At 36.7% G+C, this 22,773-nt stretch overlaps 1 protein-coding gene across 1 annotated transcript; it reads left to right on the top strand.

The window, feature by feature from the left end:
- Positions 1 to 9,500: 9,500 nt before the first annotated feature.
- MC4R (melanocortin 4 receptor) lies at positions 9,501 to 10,499 on the top strand. The gene has a single exon (XM_059894274.1). It carries the CDS (start codon positions 9,501 to 9,503, stop codon positions 10,497 to 10,499), a length of 999 nt encoding a protein of 332 aa, XP_059750257.1.
- Positions 10,500 to 22,773: the final 12,274 nt, after the last annotated feature.

The raw sequence follows: 22,773 nt of genomic DNA, 5'->3' as shown, positions 1-22,773 counted from the left end.
ACCGAACAGCCTGCCTGAAAAACAATGTGGGTGGCAGTAACCAGCTAACCGTCGGTCTTTGGTTACCTCACACACAGGACCACAGGAATGATCACTTCTGACACACCACACCTTGCTACAAAACCAAATTCTGTCACTGTTTTTTTCCCTTTCATCCAAGCAAAACTCTAGTTGAAGGGGTGTAGGAGCAATACTACCTCCTGAATCTAGTAAGGGGTACACAGTCAGACATATACTGAGCTTAAATAGGAGAAGGCACTTCATATATCCTTAAAGTTACTTCTGAAGTTTTAATGAAGTAAAGACTTCTGGCCACAAGCAAAAGCAACTTGAATAAAAATTATTCATGAAAGAATTTTCAAGATGTGTTTGTTAGGTGTTGCAGGACATTTTAGGGAGTCTAAAATCTCTCATATACATGAAATGACAAAACTCAGCATTTACAGGCTTTGACTTTATAAAACATTCCATGGGCATTTATAGACATTTTCTTATAACATCACAGTGAGATAATATTTCTGCCTCTCTTCTTTAATAATATTAGATAAACTAAGGTAAACCGAACTTAGTTATTTTGCAAACTCTTATTTTGCAAGTCATTGGAAAAGCTGAGATCCTGATTGTAATATTGTACAAAACTATCAATCAACTGTATATCACCAGATGTAATCAAAAGCAGGGAAATAGCACAGACACCTTCAGAGGCATGCTATATGAGAAAATCCAAAGTTATAGAATCAGAAATGGAGGAATGCTAAGTTTTATGACAGATTTGTTTATCATAATTTTATTTAAGTAGAGGTTCAACTGTAATACCCAAACAGATTGTTGAGTAACTAACGGAAAAGTTGGGGCAGGAAGTGACAGAAGCGTCTTTCAATTGAAAAGCAATTAAAATTCAGAATCAATTCAGAAGCAAATGAAATCTAATTCAAAGATTAAATTTATAAGAAAATTTCTGAGACTATATGCACTACACATGGAAAACTATAACTAAATATTAGATTTTTAGAATATTTACTAGTTAAGGCTTAATGAAGCAAGGCATTCTCTATCTCCCCAGCAAGGCAATAAAGGTGCTAAATACCCTCCTATTCTTCTCCCACACCCAGATTTTTAAAAATCCATTAAAAAGCAAAAACTAAGTTTTCTCAAAAGACTCATTGGGATGAAGACCACATCAAGTTCATTGCAAAGGAGAATTTATCTATAGAGTTTGTAACCCAGTTCTCCATTGATAAAAAAGCAAACGAGTCCATTTGGGTGTAGAACTGTGACTTACGTGTTTCTGGGCCTGAAGTGACTAAAATCGTGCCACTCTGAACCATTGCTGTGCTGAAAATAGGAGTTTAATGATACATGAGGTATCACTGAGTGTTTGCACACAAAGGGAAATTGTTTTCAGTGCCTACACAAATAAGAACTCAAATTTCATAACCAAAGTGTCTTTAAAAACTGCTCCCATTGAACACAGTGTGAAAAAGAAAGTGGTTTCTGACTAGTATGCAATTCCCAGAAAGACTACAGAGCCATAAAAACCTTAGGTTAAAAAAAAAATGAAATAGATATACCTAATGCTTATATAGCATTTACTCTGTGCAAGGCACTAGCCAAAATGCTTTATATATATTAATTCATTTAACACTTATGGTAAGCTTTGAAGTTATTACTATTACTGTAACTTTAGGGAGAGGAAATTGACACATCCACTTAAAAATGTTTACCCATACACTCAAATATAAAGTTATTATAACAGACCTAATTAGCAGCATGTTATTTTATTTTTAAGTGTTATTAGGATTACTGAGAATTTACTGATCTGATAAGAACTGTATATATTTTTATGTCATATTTTGATCAGTAAAGATACTGTGAACAAAATATATTCCAAAAAGGGTGACACTGACTTCGGTATAAAAGAACCCATTCTGATTTCACTTGACAGCTCTGCTGGATTTGCACCTGCTGCCCTTTTATCTCCTTCATACTCTTTATTCTTTGATAGTCCAATGACTCTCTCCTGCTTCTCTTTCTACCACTTTTGACCACTTCTCAGACTCCGTGGCAGCTGTGAAAATATGCCAGTAGACCTCCAACTACAGGGAGCTTAACTGACCATGAGCCCCTGCTACTGCTCTCTGAAATTCATTGTCACGCTTGCTCCACCATCACACTTCCCACAGGTGCCCCCAGCCGATCACCATGCGCAGCAGGGCTAACTTCACTGCAGGTCTAGGACACTTCCATTCTGCCTTCTCCCCTCTCTCCTCACTCAAGGTCAGGCTCAAATTGTGATTTGACAGTTTTTTCAGCTTCTCCTGGCTCACTCCCCATTTTTTTCTTTCTCACAGTCTTTTCATCAGTAAAATCATACACACTTCATCCTATCTTGGTATCTTCTTTCCAGAAGACTTAGACTAACACAGTCTCCTTTGCCTATTCTTTTTCTTACATGTGCCTCCCAAATACATGTGTTCCTCCTGATTCTGTTCATAATTCCCTTTTTTCTTCCATCCGAGTAGAAGCCTACAGCTTTCAGTACAGCCTATATCTACTACAACCAAAATATATGTCTTTATACCAGATTGTTCCTTTGTATTCTATACTCATCTTTGCTAAATAGATATGTCCATTTAGAATGTCTCAAAAACACTTCAATTTCAAAATTTTAAAAACTAAATGCATCTTGTCTCTTAAAAGGATTCCTTAATCAGGTATAACAATTATAGTTCAGTGTGGAAAATAGACATACTCTCAGTATATCAAGTAGAAAGGGACTTAATACAGGAAATAGGTGCTTACAAAAATTTTGTAACAGCTGTGGACCTTCAACTATTTTATTTATTCCACTTTTACACCACTTGAGTGCAGTCCACAGATCAGGACACGCTGCTGGTCCTGCTAACCCTGATTCACAGAGACGGTGACCTGACTCCTAAAGGTGGAATCACCTGGTGCCAGAGTTGACATCTGGCAGATCCTTAGCCAGCCGCTAGGGCTACAGGAAGGTGACTTCAGCCTCACTTATGCTTTCCAAATCTCTTGAGAAAATATCTAATTGGGAAAAACTAATTCACATACAGAATGCAGGCTGCAAGGAAAACTGGGCAATGTAAATTTTAGCTTTCTGAACTCCAAACTGAAGGAGATTCAAATGGAGACTGACAGAACCAATCCATGTGTCTACCAGGTATATGGCACCAACAACCGCCAATTCATTGGAGCCAAAAAATGGAGGGCATTCCTTTCTCTTCCTCATTCCATTCACGACTGATTAGTAGTCCCATCTGCAGCAAAACAATTACTGGCTAACCTCAGGTCTTCACAGACTCTTATTTGGGCTATTGTAATAGTATCTTAGTAATTACTCCTGACCTTTACCCGCCATAATGCCACACTGTGCTTTTCCTAAATCTTATCACGTTACTGCTTCAGTACTGAAGCTCTTTACCTTGAAGGTAATTTAATGTGGCCTTCATTCAAGGTTTTTACATGTTGTTATAGAGGCCAAGGATGTAAAGTCCTAGCCCCCTGGCACGACATGCAAAGTCCTAGGTTACCTGTCCCTTGCTAACATCTCCAGACTTTTCTATACCTCTCCTCTGTGTGTTGCAGCCATGCCAAAGTATTCTCTATTCCCCAAATTAATAATATTATTTCACACAATCTGATTTTGCAGAACTGCCTTGAATTCTAGCCCTCTCAACCTCTTTCACCCAGCTATGTCTTATCTTCCTCCAATTCGCATTTTAATAAAACACTTTCAATAAACAAGTTAAGACCAGCCCAAGCAGAGATTATTTCTATTAATTACTAATTATTAATCACTAGTCACAATATGTAGGAATTATTAGTTTTCAATTAAGTCTCCCATTTAGATTATATCTACACTAAATTTCCTCAATGGCAGAGCACGTGAATTATTTGCCTCCATACCTGGAATATAGTAGGTGCTCAGTAAAATATTGGTTGATAGAAGAATTGAAAGAAGAAAGGCAAATTAAGTAGACTGGGGAGGGATTTAAGATAAAGAGAGCAAAATCATACAGAGGCTATTACTATAAGCCAAATTAAAATGAAATTTTTGCAGAAAAATTTTCTAGTATTTTGAAATAAATTCATGTTTCATAGTATCAACTTTATAAAGAATAACTTTTTAATAATATTTTATTAGAAGTGAAGGTGTTTTAGGGAAAGTTATTATACTATCTTGGTGTTGTCTAATTCTGAAAGATTTGAAAACAAACAAGTGATATATTTAAATTAACACAATAGAGAACAATACTTGTTTTCTATTAAAAATAATTATAAACACAGATTTCAACCAAAAATTGCTTGTAGTCCATATATTATTTAGAGAATGTTTAAATATCTGATAATTAAAGAGAAAAATTATTTTTATTTTGTAACAGGTAATACAATGTTCACATTAAGTACATCATTACCTAATTATTAATAACCTACAAGAATTATTGGCAAATTTTTATACATTATTATTTTTATTCATATCCCAAAAATGTTTACAGCTTGCACATATAATTGTCATTATCACCAACACATTGGTGCTGGTCGTAGACAGTTTGACATATGTGGCTTTGAAGTAACTAAAACAGCTTTGATTAATGTCTGTATCTTCTATTTCCTAAAATAATAACTTACATTTATATCAGTATTGCATATGAATTGTGTATGCATGTTACTGGGATATTCTATATAGAGACAGCAATTACTTAATCTGGAAGACATGAACATCAGCCTATAGACATAAGAGATATATTTTTATAAATAAGGATTCTATTTCATGGTGCATATGGTAATCATTAAACACTTTAAAATAAGTAAGAGTTGCATAGTCAGAATAATTTGTTCTACATGAATATTTCCCAAACTGTATGTTCCAAATCATGTTACCTTCAGTTCTGCTGTAACGTGACATATGTAGTCTAAAAATCAATGTGCTACACAAAACCATGCAACCACAATGACAACTAGGGCTTATGGGGAAAAATGGGGTTAGACACACAACACTCAGAAACTTCATCAGTGACACATTAAAAAAAAGGACAGGAACCTAACAAAAACAATAGAACAGAATTACACATGCTTAATAGTTAAAACTACACAAACCAAAAACAAACAAACAAAAAAAACAAACAAAAAAACCCAACACTTAACAGTACAGCAAATATGGCACTTAACCTAGAAAAAGACCTGTATGCAGTTTGCTTGAGGTAGTGAGTTTCAGGAGGGTTACAGCTTGTGAGTTAAGATGAAGTGATAGAGGAAGAAGAATCTGAAATCTCACAAGAAGTTGAAACACCAAATTGTTGTGTGTCGTGACACATGTTGTGGGCTGAGGTGGCTGGTAAATGTTTGATGTGTGTGTGTGTTTTGTCTCTTGTGTCTTGGATCAGCTGGGTGCAGTTTTCCACATTCACCTATTGTTTATCCAGTACAAAACTATATAAAAACAAACACAATATTTGCATTATGCTCAAAATATTCTCTAATGTATCAATCAACTCTGGAACAAATTTGCATTTTCAAAACGATTGTTATAGCAGAACTGAGTGTAATAGGTACTTGAAAAATAAAAGTGGGGAAAGATAGGGTCTGTGTTCAGGAAATAAGTAGATTAAGCAATATTGAATTTTTTTCTAGTAAGAAATTTCAGAAAGTTTACCTGCTAATGTAAACTCTGCAACTTCAAGAAGGCAATGAGTTTGCAATGTTTTCCAAAATTCTTTGACCTTTTATTCTGTGGTGGGAATAACATTAACATCTAAAAATAGTATTCTGTGTAGCACAGTTTGATAAATGCTTCTCTTTAGCAATGTTTCATATTTATTGTTATAAAATGTAAAACAAGGATTATGCTCAGAAGAGAAATTTATTATGATCTAACTCAATTTTGTGTGTACTCAGAAAAAAGAAATCTGCAATAAATTTTTTAAAATACCATTAATGTGTCTAGCATTGCTGGTTGTATTTCTTCTGGCTTCTACAGAACTAAACTATACCAGACAATTAAAATTCCTCCTTGGAGACGACAAAATGGTATCTTTTCAGCATGATTAACCATATAATCAAGGTTTTAGAAAATCTACACCAAATAATTGAATTTGAGATTTTAAATGTATATGGTTTTCTAGGATTTCAGTGTGATCATAATGCCTGTAAATTAAATCCTATTTTTGGTGAAAACCCAAAGGAAAGAGAGTTTTGTTTTCAAGTACTAATTTTACCTATTATATAATTATATATAATATGCCTATTAATAAATTTTACAACATAATGATGATTACACATTCACAAATATAGGGAAAGAGCATTCCAAGCAGAGGGAATAGAGTAAACTCACGGCAAACTCTCTAGTGTGCATGCAATCTTGCGTGGAATTTTGATTGCAATAAAGTTTCCATGAAGGAGAATAGTGGGAAGTGAGTTTGGTCGGGAGAGAAAGAGGAGTCAGACACACTGGTAGAAGGTATTTTACAAGTGATTTCATGTAGGGATTTTTGAGAAAGATGGACAAGTCAAAGATATTCTGAATTTTAAGCCTAAGAAAATGGAACAATTATGCCACCAAGAGAAGTAGAGAGCACAAAGTCAAGGTTGACTCAGGAAGAAGGTTATACAGAGTTGACTATCTGATGCTTAAACATTTCAACAGATTTCTTCCCTATTGCTTGCTTATTAGGTAATTCACTACTCATGCAAATCCAAAATGGGAGAAAGGATTTTCATGTAATTTGGGTTTGCTGCTTGTAAACAGCTCCATTAAAAAGTTTCAAAGTCAAGGTAATTTATGCTAGCTGCTGTGACAGGTAAACATCAATATTTCAGCAGCTTAACAGTAATATTTATCACTTGCTTGTATCACAGTTCAATGTAGTTGGTGGGCCAGGGTGTGGAGGGAGTTGGAGATGTGAGTTGTGTTCTGTGCAGTTATTCAGAGACCCAGGCTCCTTCATGATATGGTTCTGATATCTATAACATGAGGCTTCAAAGACATTCTGCAGTCATCCACGAGGAGACCAGAGGGAAAACGTGTAGACTCTCACAAAGGAGATAACAATGCTCTCACTTGTACTGGCATTCCGTTAGTTAGAATTTAGTCCCACCCAATTTCAGGGATGGATGGAAGATGTTCATTTAACTCAATGCTCAGGAATAATATTTAACATTGCCTCTGTCGCAAAAGGGAAGAAGATAAAGCCCTTACCTAAATAACTGAAGACTTAAAATTAACTTTGAAATAATTATTTTTTATTGTCCCTACTGTCAGTAGTCACAAATTATATAGAGCTAAAACCAAAAATAGTCATAGCAAGGAAAAACACTATAGAAAATGTCATAACCTGGAGTTTAAATTTGAAAAGTAACTTTCTCACAATCTTTCAAACTTAGCTTACGCAAAACATTCAGAAACTCTGATATATAACTAGCCTCCACTCATCTTGGCTTGCATAAGTAAAGTTACCAAGGTATGTGTGGGTTTAATTTAGAAAGCCTTGGATTAATGAAGTAGATAAGCTGCCTTAAAAAAAAACAAAAAACGAAAAACTGAGTTCAGAATTCTCCACATCTTAGCCAATGCTTGTTATCTTTTATTTTTTAGATAATAGCCATCCTAACAGGTGTGAGGTGATCCTTCATTGTGGTTTTGATCTGCATTTCCCTGATGATGAGTGTGGTTGAGCGCCTTTTTGTGTGGCCATTCCTATGTCTTCTTTGCAGAAATGTCTGTTCAAGCCCTTTGCCTATTTTTAAATTGGGTTATTTAGTTTTTTTGCTATTCAGTTCTTTGTTATTCCGTTACATATTTTGTATATTAACCCCTTATCAGATAGATGGTTTGCAAATATTTTCTCCCATTTTGTAGATTGCCTTTTCACTCTGTTGATTGTCTCCTTTGCTGTTCAGAAGTTTTTTAGTTTGTTGTAATCCCACTTGTCTATTTTGGGTTTTGTTGCCTGTAATTTTGGTGTCAATTCCAAGAAATCACTGCCAAGACCACTGTTAAGGAATTGCTGCCCAATGGGTATAAAGTTTCAGTTATGCAAGATGAACAAGTTCTAGAGATCTGCTGTACAACACAATGCCTATAGTTCATAATATAGTATTGTGCATTTAAAATATATTACGAGGGTAGATCTCACCTTAAGTGTATTACCACACAAAAAAAGGAAACACAAAAGAATACAAGGAAATTTTTGGAGGTAATGAATATGCTTAGTACCTTGATTGTGATGATGGTATCATGGATATATGTAAATGTCCAAACTCATTAAAATGTATATCTTAAATATGTGCAACTTTTGTATATCAATTATACCTTAATAATTCTTTAAAAAAACCTGAGTATTGCCTAGTTATTGACCTTTTTCTTTCTGAGTTCAGAGTAAACATAGTTTACATTAATACTATATTGTTTTTAAATATCGTGAATGAAAATAAAACTTTTCCAGCTATGATAAAAGAAATTCTACGGAGAAATATCCAATATTAGTGCATAAGAAATGCACTCCTTCTTGAGGCTTGTGATAAATTGTAACTACCTACCTATTCCTTCCATACACAGCATAGTCTCCTGTATTATTACATATTCTCCCTGTGTTTCAGCTATTTTAAATTGAAGCACTACTGCCTTTGTTCTTAATTCAAAGAAATTGAGGGGGTAAATAAATTCAATGTCCTGGCCAAAAAGGCAGTGTATCTATTTCAGGAACACACACACACACACACACACACACACACACACACACTCTTCCTTTAAATAGGAATAAACCTGGGTGCCTCAAGATTACTTGTTGTGATATCAAAGAATGTCCTCTGGGAACCAAGCTGTTTCCCTTAAAAACTTGAAAAGGGAAATTCAGTCTCTCACATCCTGCTCGCTTCCCGATTCCACAGCCTTCTGCATCTGAATCAACGTTGCCTGCAGTTTGCATCTCTGGAACATCATTGGTGTCTCACAGACTCCACTGGACTTGGATTGGTCCAGAGGAAGCAGAGAAGGAGGCACTCTGAACATTTTTTTTTCCCTTCACACACCATAAAAATCAGCAGCAGCTACTAACAGTCAAAGCAAAGCTTCAGGTTGGGAACTGATACGTCCGAGAGGCAGCTGATGTGAGCATGTGCACACAGATCTGTCTCCCAGTAGCACAGCAGCTACTAGGCAAATTATTTTGAAAAGACCTGAATGCATGCGACTCAAGTTAAAGTGGAAGTGAGAACAAAAAAGCAAACAGCAGACTCGACTGCATGAGCATCTTGAAGCCTAAGATTTCAAAATGATGCTGATCAGAGTCGGACCTGAAAGAGACTAAAAACTCCATTTCAAGCTTCGGAGCATGTGACATTTATTCACAGCAGGCATGCCAGTCTCAGCCTTGTAACTTTCAGACACGTAAAGACGTGGAGAAAATCGCTGACGCTACCTGACCCAGGAGGTTAAGTCAATCCAGAGGGGATTTGAATCCACTTGGTGCAGGATGAACTCTACCCATCACCATGGAATGCACACTTCTCTCCACTTCTGGAACCACAGCACCTACGGACTGCACAGCAATGCCAGTGAGTCCCTTGCAAAAGGCTACTCGGACGGAGGGTGCTACGAGCAACTTTTTGTCTCTCCTGAGGTGTTTGTGACTCTGGGTGTCATAAGCTTGTTGGAGAATATTCTGGTGATTGTGGCAATAGCCAAGAACAAGAATCTGCATTCACCCATGTACTTTTTCATCTGCAGCCTGGCTGTGGCTGATATGTTGGTGAGCGTTTCCAACGGGTCAGAAACCATTGTCATCACCCTACTAAACAGCACGGACACGGACGCACAAGGTTTCACAGTGAATATTGACAATGTCATTGACTCGGTGATCTGTAGCTCCTTGCTTGCATCAATTTGCAGCCTGCTTTCGATTGCTGTGGACAGGTATTTTACGATCTTTTATGCCCTCCAGTACCATAACATCATGACGGTTAAGCGGGTCGCGATCATCATCAGTTGCATCTGGGCAGCTTGCACGGTGTCGGGCATTCTGTTCATCGTTTACTCAGATAGCAGCGCTGTTATCATCTGCCTCATCACCGTGTTCTTTGCCATGCTGGCTCTCATGGCTTCTCTCTATGTCCACATGTTCCTCATGGCCAGACTTCACATTAAGAGGATCGCCGTCCTCCCAGGCACTGGCACCATCCGCCAAGGTGCCAACATGAAGGGGGCGATTACCTTGACCATATTGATTGGGGTCTTTGTTGTCTGCTGGGCCCCCTTCTTCCTCCACTTAATATTCTACATCTCTTGTCCCCAGAATCCATACTGTGTGTGCTTCATGTCTCACTTTAACTTGTATCTCATCCTGATCATGTGTAATTCCATCATTGATCCTCTAATATATGCACTCCGGAGCCAAGAACTGAGGAAAACCTTCAAAGAGATCATCTGTTGCTATCCTCTAGGTGGCCTCTGTGATTTGTCTAGCAGATACTAAACGGGGCCAGATGAGATGCTAAACACAAACATAAGAGACTTTCTCCTTCTCATACATACAACTTGAACAGTGTGTTTCGGCAACAGCTTTTTCTTCTGTGTAAGGTTGAGAAATTCTGTTGTATAAATTTAAGTTTATGATTTCTGATGTGAGAAAGTGCCCAGTATCTGTGTATTTTTAATGTCATGCTACTTTTTGGCTGTAAAATGTTAATCCATATTACAGGTGTAGGCACTATGGATTTATAAAAAAGAAAAAAGTCCTTATGAAGAGTTTAACAGTATTTCTTTCTTGTTATTCACAAGGATTTGACACTTTGCTTGTTTTAGTAACATGGAAATCACAGCTTTGTTAAATATATTCTAATAAATGGTTTCTTATATTACACTATACAACATTGAAGTGTAGAGATTTGATTCTAGCATTTAGGGGAGAAATATTGAAGAACAGATGCTTAATCATTAAAAAAAAAAAAGCTGAAATTTCAAGTAATTTAATAAAACTTGCTCATTCTGCTTGTGCAGAAATAGAAATGAAGCTTCTATTGGGAGAAAAACAGTTACTTTTAAAAAAGGGATATTTTTGACTCAGAAAACCATGAGTGTTTCTCAAAGACAGAGAGATTAATTTGCCCAAGCAAAGAGTCTGATATTCCAAGCAGGCAATTCAGTTTGGGAGAGAAAAACAGCAGCTATGGGGATTAGAGTGGCCTGGGAAAACTAAGTTAACATGGCAAGCTAAACTTCCTGATACCAAACCATTTCCAGCCACCACTAATAAAAACAGAGTATAAGGTCTTTCTGCCCCTTTAACCAGGGACCCAGAGTCTGCTGAAATGTCCAGAAAAGGTGATGCGCCACTGAGATCTGGCTTCTACTCCCTAAAAAACTACACAATTCATATTGAGTTCTTTCACTTTTCACATGGAGGTGACTTGTTTACTTATTGCTTATTTTTTGAACTGGAGTTTAAATACTCACTATCAAAGATTTTAGCTTTGAAAACTAAATCTATAGCATGAGTTTTTTCAGGTAATATTTGTAAAAATCTAAAATAAGACAACTTCCTGTGCTGGAACATTATGAATAGGGAAAAAGGCACTACTTGAACCCCAGAAGACATCATAACATAAATTAGCCTTCCACAACTATATTTTAGAGAGTAAATACTTGCTTTGCTCCAAAATAATCCCATTGATTTGGCTACTGAACAATAAAATCTGTACTTTCCAATTTGTGTGTACTTTAAGAGAGAAAATATATTAGGCTGAGGATTACCAGTAAACTATCCTTTGATTTAATTTATAGTCTCCTCAAATGCTCATGGGCAGGGATAACACGCAAAGGTACTGCTTAATTCAAATACAAGTGTTTTACATATTGATAGCAAGTCCTGAGAAACACTTTCAACATTTATGTGGAAATATTACTTTAAAGTACGTAATCAGTAAAGTTAAAGCTTACACATGAAAGGTGATACTGAAGCCTGATTCACTGCAATGCCTCTATTCTGAAGTAAAAATAAGTGTGAGGATTTAAACACAGACTAAAATAATGGAACCAAAGTTGTAGCAGGACACAGATGGTGTTTTTGTCCTTGCTATTTTTCCTGCTCCTTCTTTCACGTAGTGATTGTGAGGAATTCCAGAGATTGGAGACACAGAAGAGACCTAGTAGCATGCCCCATCTTCTGTGGTGTCTGTCCTTCAGTCCATTCTATTTCTCTGTCCAGTGTCATTTCAGATGCTGCTTGTCCATTTAGAACCAGCCCACTTCTCCCACTGAAAGGAAATCAGTCTCCTTCATCCTGACTTTCACACCTCCTCCCGGAGCAGTTTACAGGGATGGGGTGAGTGTTAGTCATGAACCTGTGTGCCCTGCCACCTTCCCCTATGCGCCCAGGGAACAATATTATGCTTCCGTTTCTTTTAAGTGCTAAGACCGTGTCTTACTCAGTTTTTCCTGTTCCCCAAATAGTCCTCTATTACGTTACTTCCTATTTCTCCAGTAAAACCAATATTCTCCCAGAAGGATACCACATTATCACTCAAAGTCCACAGTTTACATTAGAGCTCATTCCTAGGTGTTGTACATTCTGTGTGTTTTGGAAAATGTATAATGATGACATGTATTATAGTGTCATACAGAACAGTTTCACTGCCTGAAAAATCCTCTGTGCTCCACCTATTTGTCCCTCTTTCCTTAACCCCTGGCAACCACTAACTCTTTTACTGTCTCCGTAGTTTTGCCTTTTCCAGAATGTCCTATAGTTGGGATCATACAGTATGTAACCTTCTCAGATTGGCTTCTTTCACTTGGTAATATGCATTTAAGATTCCTTCATGTAGTTTTATGGCTTGGTAGCTCATTTCTTTATAGTACTGAATAATATTTCATTGTATGGATGTAACACAGTTTATTTATCCATTTGCCTACTGAAGAACATCTTGGTTGCTTCCAAATTTTGGCAATTGTAAATAAAGCTGCTATAAACATTTGTGTGTGGACATAAGTTTTTAATTTATACCAAGGGGCAGGAATTAACCTCTAAAAACTTTAGTATAAATACTGTGATGTATGTGTTTATCCTTTAATATTTTGTTAAGGGTGGTTAGTTAGCATTTACAGTATGCTAGTCAGGAGTACACAGTCCAAATGTATCTGATAAGCAGCATCAGATACCTTTATTGAAATTTTCACCAGAAAGTTCAATGAAATAAAAAATATATTTGAAATGATTTTTCATTAGTGAAATAAGTGATTTTCAAGACCTGTTGTTGACTTGAAAAGTTGTGCAACAATCACCATAACTTGCATGAACAAGGTTTGCCTCTTGCATTTCTGTCCACTCGGCATCTGCCCTAACACTTAGACTCTAAGAGCAAAGCTGCAAATAGTCCCCACCTGCTTCAGAGAAAAGTCTTTGTTGCCCAGACTAAATATTTTGAAATTACTAAAACATTTTTAAAGAATTATTTAATAACATGTAAATAAATATCAACTTCTGTTTTATGTTACAAGGAATACACAAAACAGAATATTTAGTATGATACCAACTATCTAAAGAAAGTATCCCCAATCTACTTATGTACCTCCTACATATTACTTTCAATAACTCATGAGCAATCAGAGTCATTATTCTTGGGTGATAATATTAAGGAGCATGTTTACTTTCTCTACTGAGTGTGTTTCTATTATGTAAATTTGCTACAATGAACATATTGTGATATTTTATTTTTTAAAAAGCACACAGATGCATTACAACAGAAAGATGGTTGACGGAAATGTCATTGCCAAATTACCAATGATTTGTGGAGAAAGAGTAAACATACAAGAAGTTAGGTTTGAGCAAGAACAGATCTTAGCTATCATCTCATCTAACCCTCTAAGACTCAGAGAGACTGTCTAATGTCACATGTGAAATCAGTGGCAGCATCAAAACCTGAGACCCAGTTCCTGACTCCAGATTTCCCTACCACATTTTAAGGGCCTCCTTCTGTACACAAGTACAGGTTTCTAATCATATAGACCTATAATTGAGTTATGGTTACATCACTGTTTAGCTGTGAGATTTTGCTGTAGTTTTCTCATTGTTAAATGTGCATAACAATACCTGTCTGACGGTAATCTTAAAAGGATAAAAGACAATTATAAGATCAACGATTAAAGTTCAACAAGATAGTGCCCAGTACATATAGGTACTCAAAAATGGTAATTATTGGTATTTTTAAGAATACAAAGTAAATGAATAAACCCATGCATGAATGAAGACTTAAATTAGTTTTGCCATCTTTCAACCTTATTAGAAAATATACCTAGGTCTTGGGCTTAATTATGTATGTTTTCTTAAACTACATTTAATAATTTCCTTGGATTTGACAGAATTTTTTGGTATAAATGGATATATTTTAAACATAGTAGATACACAGGCATACCTGTATTCTAAAAGGATACTTTTTTTTTATCATCAATAGTGCTGTTTAAAAATTTGCAGTGCCATATTCGATACTGGAAAAGGCTAATTAGAAAGATAATGTGCCAAACATGAAATAACCAATCAGCCCATTTCTTCAAAGACTAACTGATACTCATTAAATTTTAGGCCATCAATTGAAGTGTTAGTACAAGAATAACATTATCTCAGCTGATGTTGATATTAAATGTAAACCCTTGAAAAAGAACCATAACTGATTAATTTATAGTCACACCTTGATGCTCAATTATTAGTTTATCATGTATTGATCAAAGCTATGTGCTTAAGAGTAGAAAGAGCATAGCGTTTGGACTAGAGGAATATTGGGTTCAAGTCTCAGATTTCCCAGCTCTAGAACTTTGGACAAATATCCTGAGCATCTATAATCTAACCTTTGAAATGAAGATAATATCCATCATCTCATCATATAGCTAATGACAAATATTAGGTAATGTAAAATTAGACAATCCATTGAAAGGATCTAGTACTATACTGCTTGTCACTATAGGTATCTATTATTCAAACTACACTCAAAAGGTTGACAGAACTTAGACTCCAGAGGAAGTTAAATGGTGATACTCACTTGGATAGCCTCACTTTCCTAGCATGGAGAGACAGGAATCCATTCAAATCTGTTTTCACCATTTCATTTATTTCTAACAAGTAAAAATAAATCCCTATGTTTATTATTTTAAGTATAAGGAAAGTCTGAACACTCCAAAATAATTCAAGGCAGTTAGTGGGTGGAACTGGGTAGGAAGACACACATTGTTTCAATGGCTTCAGTAATGTTGTAATTCCTGTGTTGAATAATGGGTTTAATGTATACTTCATGCTTCAAGCTTATTAATATATGACATATAACCTTTTGTATATATTCAATATTACATGAAAATTAAATGAATATAATGCATTTATTTTGTAATGTGCTTACTGAGAGGGAACATGCAAAACTATATTTGCATAGAACAAATAAAGGAGTCCTAGCACGATTGAATGCTGCCACTTCAGGGGGAAAAAAAAGAAAAGCTTTGATCTATGATAGTCATGGTTGAATTGGGTCCTGGGTTAATGAAATTAGTAAATCAGAGTTTACAATTATTAACTGTGTTTTCACTGACAGGAGACCCTGGAAGCCCCTCAAATAGAGCCAAATGGAAAATTTCAGCAACTTAATTAGTGAACAATTCAATGAGGTTTTGTATGGGGCTCAGCTGCAAATGACACTATTATGGTCTGATTTCTAAACCTAAAGTTCAAAACAGTGTGAGAAATTTCACTTTTAAATTCAAACCATCATTGAATAAAATTTAAAAGTGAAAATATAACAATAAATTTGGTCATAATTTCACTTGAGGGAAAAAAACACTTATGCTAAAATTTTATCTGTGAAAAGTTTAACTCCTTAATTTAAAATGTATTTTATTTGTAATGCTGAAGTTTCAAAATGGCCCCATTAAAAACAACGCATGTGGGTTTTCTACAAATCTCACAATATCCTGGAGATTTCATTTGAGAACATGCAATATTCATATTTTTACTGAGTTCGTTCATTCAGGAAGAAAGCAAGAAGGCTTGAGAGTAATTCTTTTTGTGATTTTGTTTACACAGGATGATTTACGTAATGTGGAAAATTGTGCTCTGGTTATAATTTGAACCTACTAGCTATAGCTGTTAGCTACTTACTGTCAGTATCAAAAAGAAAATCTATACACTTTCATCTCTGCCCTACCTCTAATCTTCCTCTCTAAGCCATCACATCTCCATTTTCTACATCAATGTCTTATTTTCACCTAAAACTCAATGTGGCTGAAACAAAAGGGTTCATTGACACAAATCTGACTTCTTTTTACTCTCTTTATGTTTTCATCATTTCATCGTTCTCCTGGGAACAGAAACTCAAAAGTTCAGTCACATTGTGCTTTCACTCCAAAATGAAATGAAATAAATGAGATTTTGAAAAAAGATCAGTGTATGATGCCTGACACAAATGGTTGGGCCTTTCTGTGTGTACAATGGAGCAGGATGGAAAGAAAACTGACTTCAGCGTATTTATAATTCTTGTTGGGCAAAATAGGAAGACAAGGACATGATTGATTTATCTGGGTTTGGTGGGCTTTTTTTGAGAAACCTGCATAAAAACCAGGCTCAGAGAAGCCTGGGATATACACATAAATTTTTTATCAATAACTGAAGTATAGTTGATTTACAACGTTGTGTTAGTTTCAGGTGTACAGCAAAGTGATTTAGTTCAGATTCTTTTCCATTATAGGTTATTACAAGATATTGAATATAGTTCCATGTGCCAAACAGTAGGTCTTTTTTGCTTATCTATTTTATACATAGTAGTGTATACCTGTTAATCCCAAACTCCTAATTTATCCCTCTCTCCCCCCACTCTTTCCACTTTGGTAACCATAAATCTATTTTCTATGTCTTTGAGTCTATTTCTGTTTTATAAATAAGTTCATTTGTATCATTTTTTTTAGATTCCACATGTAAGTGATATCATATGATGTTTGTCTTTGTCTGACTTACTTCTCTTAGTATGATAATCTCTAGGTCCATCCATGTTGCTGCAAATGGCATTATCTCATTCTTTTTTATGGCTGAATAGTACTCCATCAAAGGAAATACATATAAATGTGATAGCTGTGAGCATGTAGAGAGAGATAGTGGAAGATAAGAACATGAGTGATCCCTCAATACGTCTTACAGCCTGCAATTCCTTCCTCCCATTGTCTCCTAACCTCATTCAGGTGGAGCCTTCATCCTCAACACTTGTACTAAAACTGCTCTTGCTAACATGACCAAGATGCTTCCAATGACTAAATCCAATGATCAGTTTCATTCTTATTTTATTTAGACCAACACAACTTTAACTTGTAAGTCACTTCCTCTTCCTTACTGTATTTGGTTCACAGGACAACAAAATCCTTGGTTTTCCTCCTACCTCAAAAGTATCTTCTCAGTCTCCTTTGCAGATTCCTCCTTTTTTCCCCCAAAAAACCTATGGAGCAGAATCCTCCATAGCTTGGTGCTTTGTACTGTTCTCTTCTCTTTGGTCATTTCAACCAGTATCAAAGCACTGAATACTATCACTATTCTGAAGACTCCCAAATGTATATCTTCAATTTAGATCACTTCAACTATCACTTCTGAATGTCTATACTTGGATTTCTAAAACAAATTCTGTCTTAGTTCAGGCTGCTATAATAAATTACCATAGACTGTGTGGCTTAAACAACATTTACTTCTCAAAGTTCTGGAGGCTGGGAAGTCCAAGATAAAGGAGCCAGCCAGTTCAGTTCCTGGTGAGAAGATTCTTCTGGTTGCAGATGGCTTCTTTCTAGCTATATCATCATCACATGAAGGGAGAGAAAGAACTAGCCCTCTTCCTCTCTTTATAAGGACAAAAATCCCATCATGGGAGCTCCACCCTCATGACCCATTTACCTCCCAAAGACCCCCATTTCCAAATACCTCCACATTAGGACTCCACCATATGAATTTTAGGGGGACACAAACCATAGCAGATCCTAAACTTACGAGTCTATTTCGAACCCCTGGTTTTTCCACCCAAAACCTCTCCTTTCACTGCTTTGCCCACATCAAACAATGGCAACTCGATCCTTCCACTTGATCAGAGCAAAATCTCCGGAGTCACCACTAAGTTCTCTTGTCTTACACCCCTTTTTGGATCCATCAGGATATATAATTGGCCATATCATTAAAATATATCCAGTGCCTTCCCTCTAGCACCTAGAATGGAGCATGTCTATAAGAAGCGCTCAATAGATATTTTATGAAAAAAATGAAGGAATATGCAAAAATGGAAGGAAAAAAAAGCTAAGACTGGATGCCCTGTTAATAGCAGTATTTAAGGGGTTAGTGTACAAAGAATAGGTCATGAAGTCATTATCACAGGGGTGAAAGAAAAACTAGAATGATATGACTGAAGCCGAGGGAGGGCTGAGTTTTAAGGAACAAGTTGTCAATCATTTCAGTAAAGGAAGAACTGAAGCGATGTTCAGAAAATTTTCCAACTAGAAATCTAGTGTATTTCATTTGAGAATAGAACTGCAAAGATGACTAAAGTTTCGATGAAATGATGAAAAAATAGAAAACATGAGAGGAAGAGCCAATTTGCAGTAAAATATTGAAGCAGATACCAGATGTTTTGGATCTCCTGTGGAAACATAGAAATAGAATGGGAGACGAAGGGGTGCAGAAGTAGAGTACAGACTCTTCTGTTAACAAGCTGTATGGAATAGAATGGGGCACATGATATCAAGGGATAATTTTCTCAAAATGTATTCACTTCAAGGAAGATCCTCTGCAGAGGCAAAGAACCAATACCGACTAAGAGGCTGAAAATACTGAATATTTACTGAAAACTCTCAGTAGTACAGCTAAATCATTTCCCCATAATTTTCCATAAATGGTTGCCTTTTCTTTTGAGTTATTTTTTTTCCTAGTTACACTAAGAAGTAGCTCTGTGAAGAGCTCTACTTCTAAACTGTACCTTCCCAATCATCAGGAGATGAATTTGAAATGCCAACACCTCCCTTACCCCAGAGGGAAAGTGACCAGCCCAGCACCCACCTGGGGTCAGTGACTTTAGTAAGGTCTAAGCATACTCACCCTTTTCTGTCCAGAGCTAATGTCCCTTCAGAATAGTCTTTCTATCATTCCTGGTTGGAGTGAAGGTTTCTCTGACTCAGGATGACCTGCCTACATATCAAACTAGAGAGCTGGAGCCCCAGCCGCCAGGGAAAGTAAACTTTAGCGCCTGGCAGAAACATGCTGAAACTGCCTACTGCTGTGTACTTTCGGCAGCAGAAAGGGTAGGATCAACCCTCTGAGGCATGGGTGAGAGCCAATGCGATTGCAGGAAATGCATGAGACAAAGCAAGAGGCATGTCAGCACACACACACGTGGCCAAGTGCGATAGAGGGCTGTACTTAGATAAGATCCTGGCTTAACTGCCCTTTTATTAAAATGCTTCCCTAAAGTAAAAGCAGAAGGGTCAACAACCCATAACCATACTCAAGAAGCACCGATGGACTGATCACCTTCCCATCTCCTCCGTTAGCACAGAGGCGGCGTCAACTGACGTCATAGGGAGGCCCATTTTTGCTTGATGTATTCATTTTGACACTGTGGTAATTGGTCCTGCATTATATTGCTACGTTTTGTATTTAGATGTTCTGCTACATAATGCATTTTATTGTAAACATTTGAAAACAGGGTCTCGCCTTTATGTAATTATTTTAAATAAAAGGAAGATGATCAAATTCAGAGAGACTGAAATAAAGTTAAATACTGAATATTAAGGAGGCCTTCACTTTTAAAGCAAAATATGGAAGAATATGCACAGAAAATTCTAAAGGACACTACTGAATACACATACACAAATTGGTGTCCAGGGGTGTGGAAAATGGTCCAGTTGAGATGAGTTTATTTCATTTAAGTCAGTAATTTCCTGAAATGGGTTTGTTAACGATTACACTTATCCTTCTATTTGTGGATACACTGAAATGCTTTATCATTACCTTCAAAATAAGAGTAAACAGGTTGCCAGGAGGAAGTTCCTAAGAAGCCTAGTTAGCAGAGGTTGTCCATCAGTACCGCTGGACTGGGAAACACTGCCAACTGGGGATTTATAAACCAGGCAGCTCTGATTTTAGAAAAAGTTACTCATTAAGAGGAAGAATGATCAATTAGCCAGAAAGACTTCAATATAGACCCTTCACAGTGGTCTATCATTTTTTAAAACAAGTCACAAATATCAGTGAGTGGTCAGAAAATGAATAGCAGGGCACACATCACTTGGCAGGAAGCACCATAGTGCGGAAGTTGATTGAAAATTTCAGGGAACTTTATGAATCAAGGCTATCTGGATTAATTTAACCTAAGGATGGAGGAAATGGGGGATGCCAGATCTTAATTTGATTATTGTAATCACAAGGGGATGGAAACTCTAGAGCAGCAAAAGACAGAATGTGGCCCAAGAGGGTTGCTTATCATGTGTTTCAGGTGTGGTGCCAATGAACAGTACTGTCCTTGACCTAATAGTCACACCTTTCAATTACCCAGTCGTTCTGGGATTCAGAGTTGGCACTGGTCCTTCAGAGACCAGATCAGTGGGAGGTTCCCTTCACCTGCAGAAGGGTCTCTGCAGGCTATCCCTGGCCACCACTGTACCAGGCTTTTCACTCCTTTTTTCCTCTTCTTCGGGAAGATATTATAAACTCACTGGGACATGTTTCTCCCTTCATTTATTTTTTGGTTTGTTTCTTTGTTTTCACAGAAACATAAAGGACAAAAATGGTCCTTTCTAAATAAGGGCTATTTATTTAGAAACACCAGGGTATTTGCCAACAATATTCCTTTCCCATTGCTTCAGATAAAATATTTATCATCCGGGAAGGAATAGCTAGATGCCTGTGAAACTTACTTTTTAAAAAGTGTTCTGTACTCACAGTTCCTAGTACATGATGAAAAGGGACAAAATATTTTTATGGCAGCAGCAGAGAATTCTCTGCCCCACGAGGTGGGTCTCTCAGTATCCCAATCCTTCCCTAGGAGGCCAAATTTTTGTAGCTCTCTCTGAAAGTAAGTTACATCATGTTGTGAAACAATATTAGAAAGGTCTTTGCCATAAAGGACCCGGATTATTTTATAGTCTGTTGTAATTTTGTAGGATCTTGCTTCATCCAATATCCAGAGAAAATCTTCATCCAGGACAACACAATAAGTTGGTACCACCTCCTTCTGGCCAGTTTTATTTCTTTAATGTTTTAAAAATGGTAAATAGGCACATTCAGCATCCTGAAGATTTAAAGATTCTCAATTTACAAAGGGCGACGGATAAAAAGGCTGGCTGATGTAATTCCTGCCAGGAGGTGCCTTCTGCTACTCTTGTCACAGATGTACCTCCCTTGGATGTCTTCACCTCTTCAATTCTTTCTTTCCCAAGCCATTCTTCTGTTACAAAATTTGGGTCTTTTCTAGCTGATCTCCTTCCTGTCAGTCCAGGGCACCTGCAATATTCCCTGGGAAATTTTGCTAGTATTAGACTGCTCTTGCGATTTCTCATCTAGTTTATTCAATGATAAAACGCACAAATTTGGCAATACAGAGGTAAATGCATTCCCTTCTCTCGTAGTTTATCTACTGTAACAATTCTTATCATTTATGAGTATAATAAAATGGGTATTACAATCTTAAACTGTTTTTAAAAATGAAGACAATTTATTGCTCACGTATTTTAAAATTTTACAAACAAGGATGGCTTCTGGTGAGACTTTTTCCGGAGGCTCAAGCAATATATTCGGGACTCAACTTCTCTCTGTTTCTCTTGTCGGCTTCCTATAGAATGAGCTCCATCCACAGTCTCTGCACTGTGGCCTCTAGGTAGCTCCAAGGTCTCCATTCATAGCCACAAAACTGGGCTGCCACTGTTTCAGAGCCTTTATTCTCACACCACATAGTGGGCGAAAGAAAATGTGTCTTCTGCCCAAGTAATGGGATTCTTCCTCCTGGATCGTCTCTGAATGACACAGTGCAGCCAGGCTCATGGGACGTGTCAATTGGCTTCCGCCAAACAGCACCAATCCATGAAGTGTGGGGGAATTCCCCAGAAGATATTAGGGTACTGTTGCTGAGAACGAGGGAATGACAGCTTGGGTGACACCTAAGGAATGTTTGTATATTCGCTATAACATCTCCTGCATACACAGGTCCTCTCAAGAGTGAATCCGTGGAGTTTTTATACAGGCCAACCTCCTTTGCTCAATTCCTTTAGATTTCAGTCTTCCCCTATGGGTAAAGCATTGCAACGAACACTAGCTCTCATGTTTTTAACTGCCCGTTGATAAGATTTAGGAACATTTCTCTGAGGTCCTTCTTCTCCACATGTCCAAGCCCTAATTCACTCTCATTAGTCATTTTTTGGCCATTATATAAGGATTATAACTTATGATACTCATTTAAAATAGCTGTACCCTATTGCATCTCTAGTTAACAATAATGTACTGTGCACTTAAAAATTTGTTAGGAGGGTAAATCTCATGTTAAGTGTTCTTATCTTGAAAGAAAAGAAAAGGAAAAGAAAAGAGAAGAAAAAAAAAAACAGCTACTACTAATTTCTACCACACATAACATTTTATTCTTAGCAGTTGATACTCTACATGGGCCCTGGGGTTTCCTTTATAGTCTTCTGAACTGAACTTGATAAAAGAGAAAGAAATTGAGCTCCAGGGGTCCTGGCCAACCAGAACATAGGTATAAAAGTCA

The sequence above is a fragment of the Balaenoptera ricei genome, chromosome 14 (assembly GCF_028023285.1).
Source record: "Balaenoptera ricei isolate mBalRic1 chromosome 14, mBalRic1.hap2, whole genome shotgun sequence".
Taxonomy (NCBI): domain Eukaryota; kingdom Metazoa; phylum Chordata; class Mammalia; order Artiodactyla; family Balaenopteridae; genus Balaenoptera; species Balaenoptera ricei.
This window is presented reverse-complemented; position numbering and strand designations above follow the sequence as displayed.

What these genes read in the sequence shown, in the direction of transcription:
- MC4R (XM_059894274.1), top strand. Translation starts at nt 9,501, where the DNA reads ATGAACTCTACCCATCACCATGGAATGCACACTTCTCTCCACTTCTGG.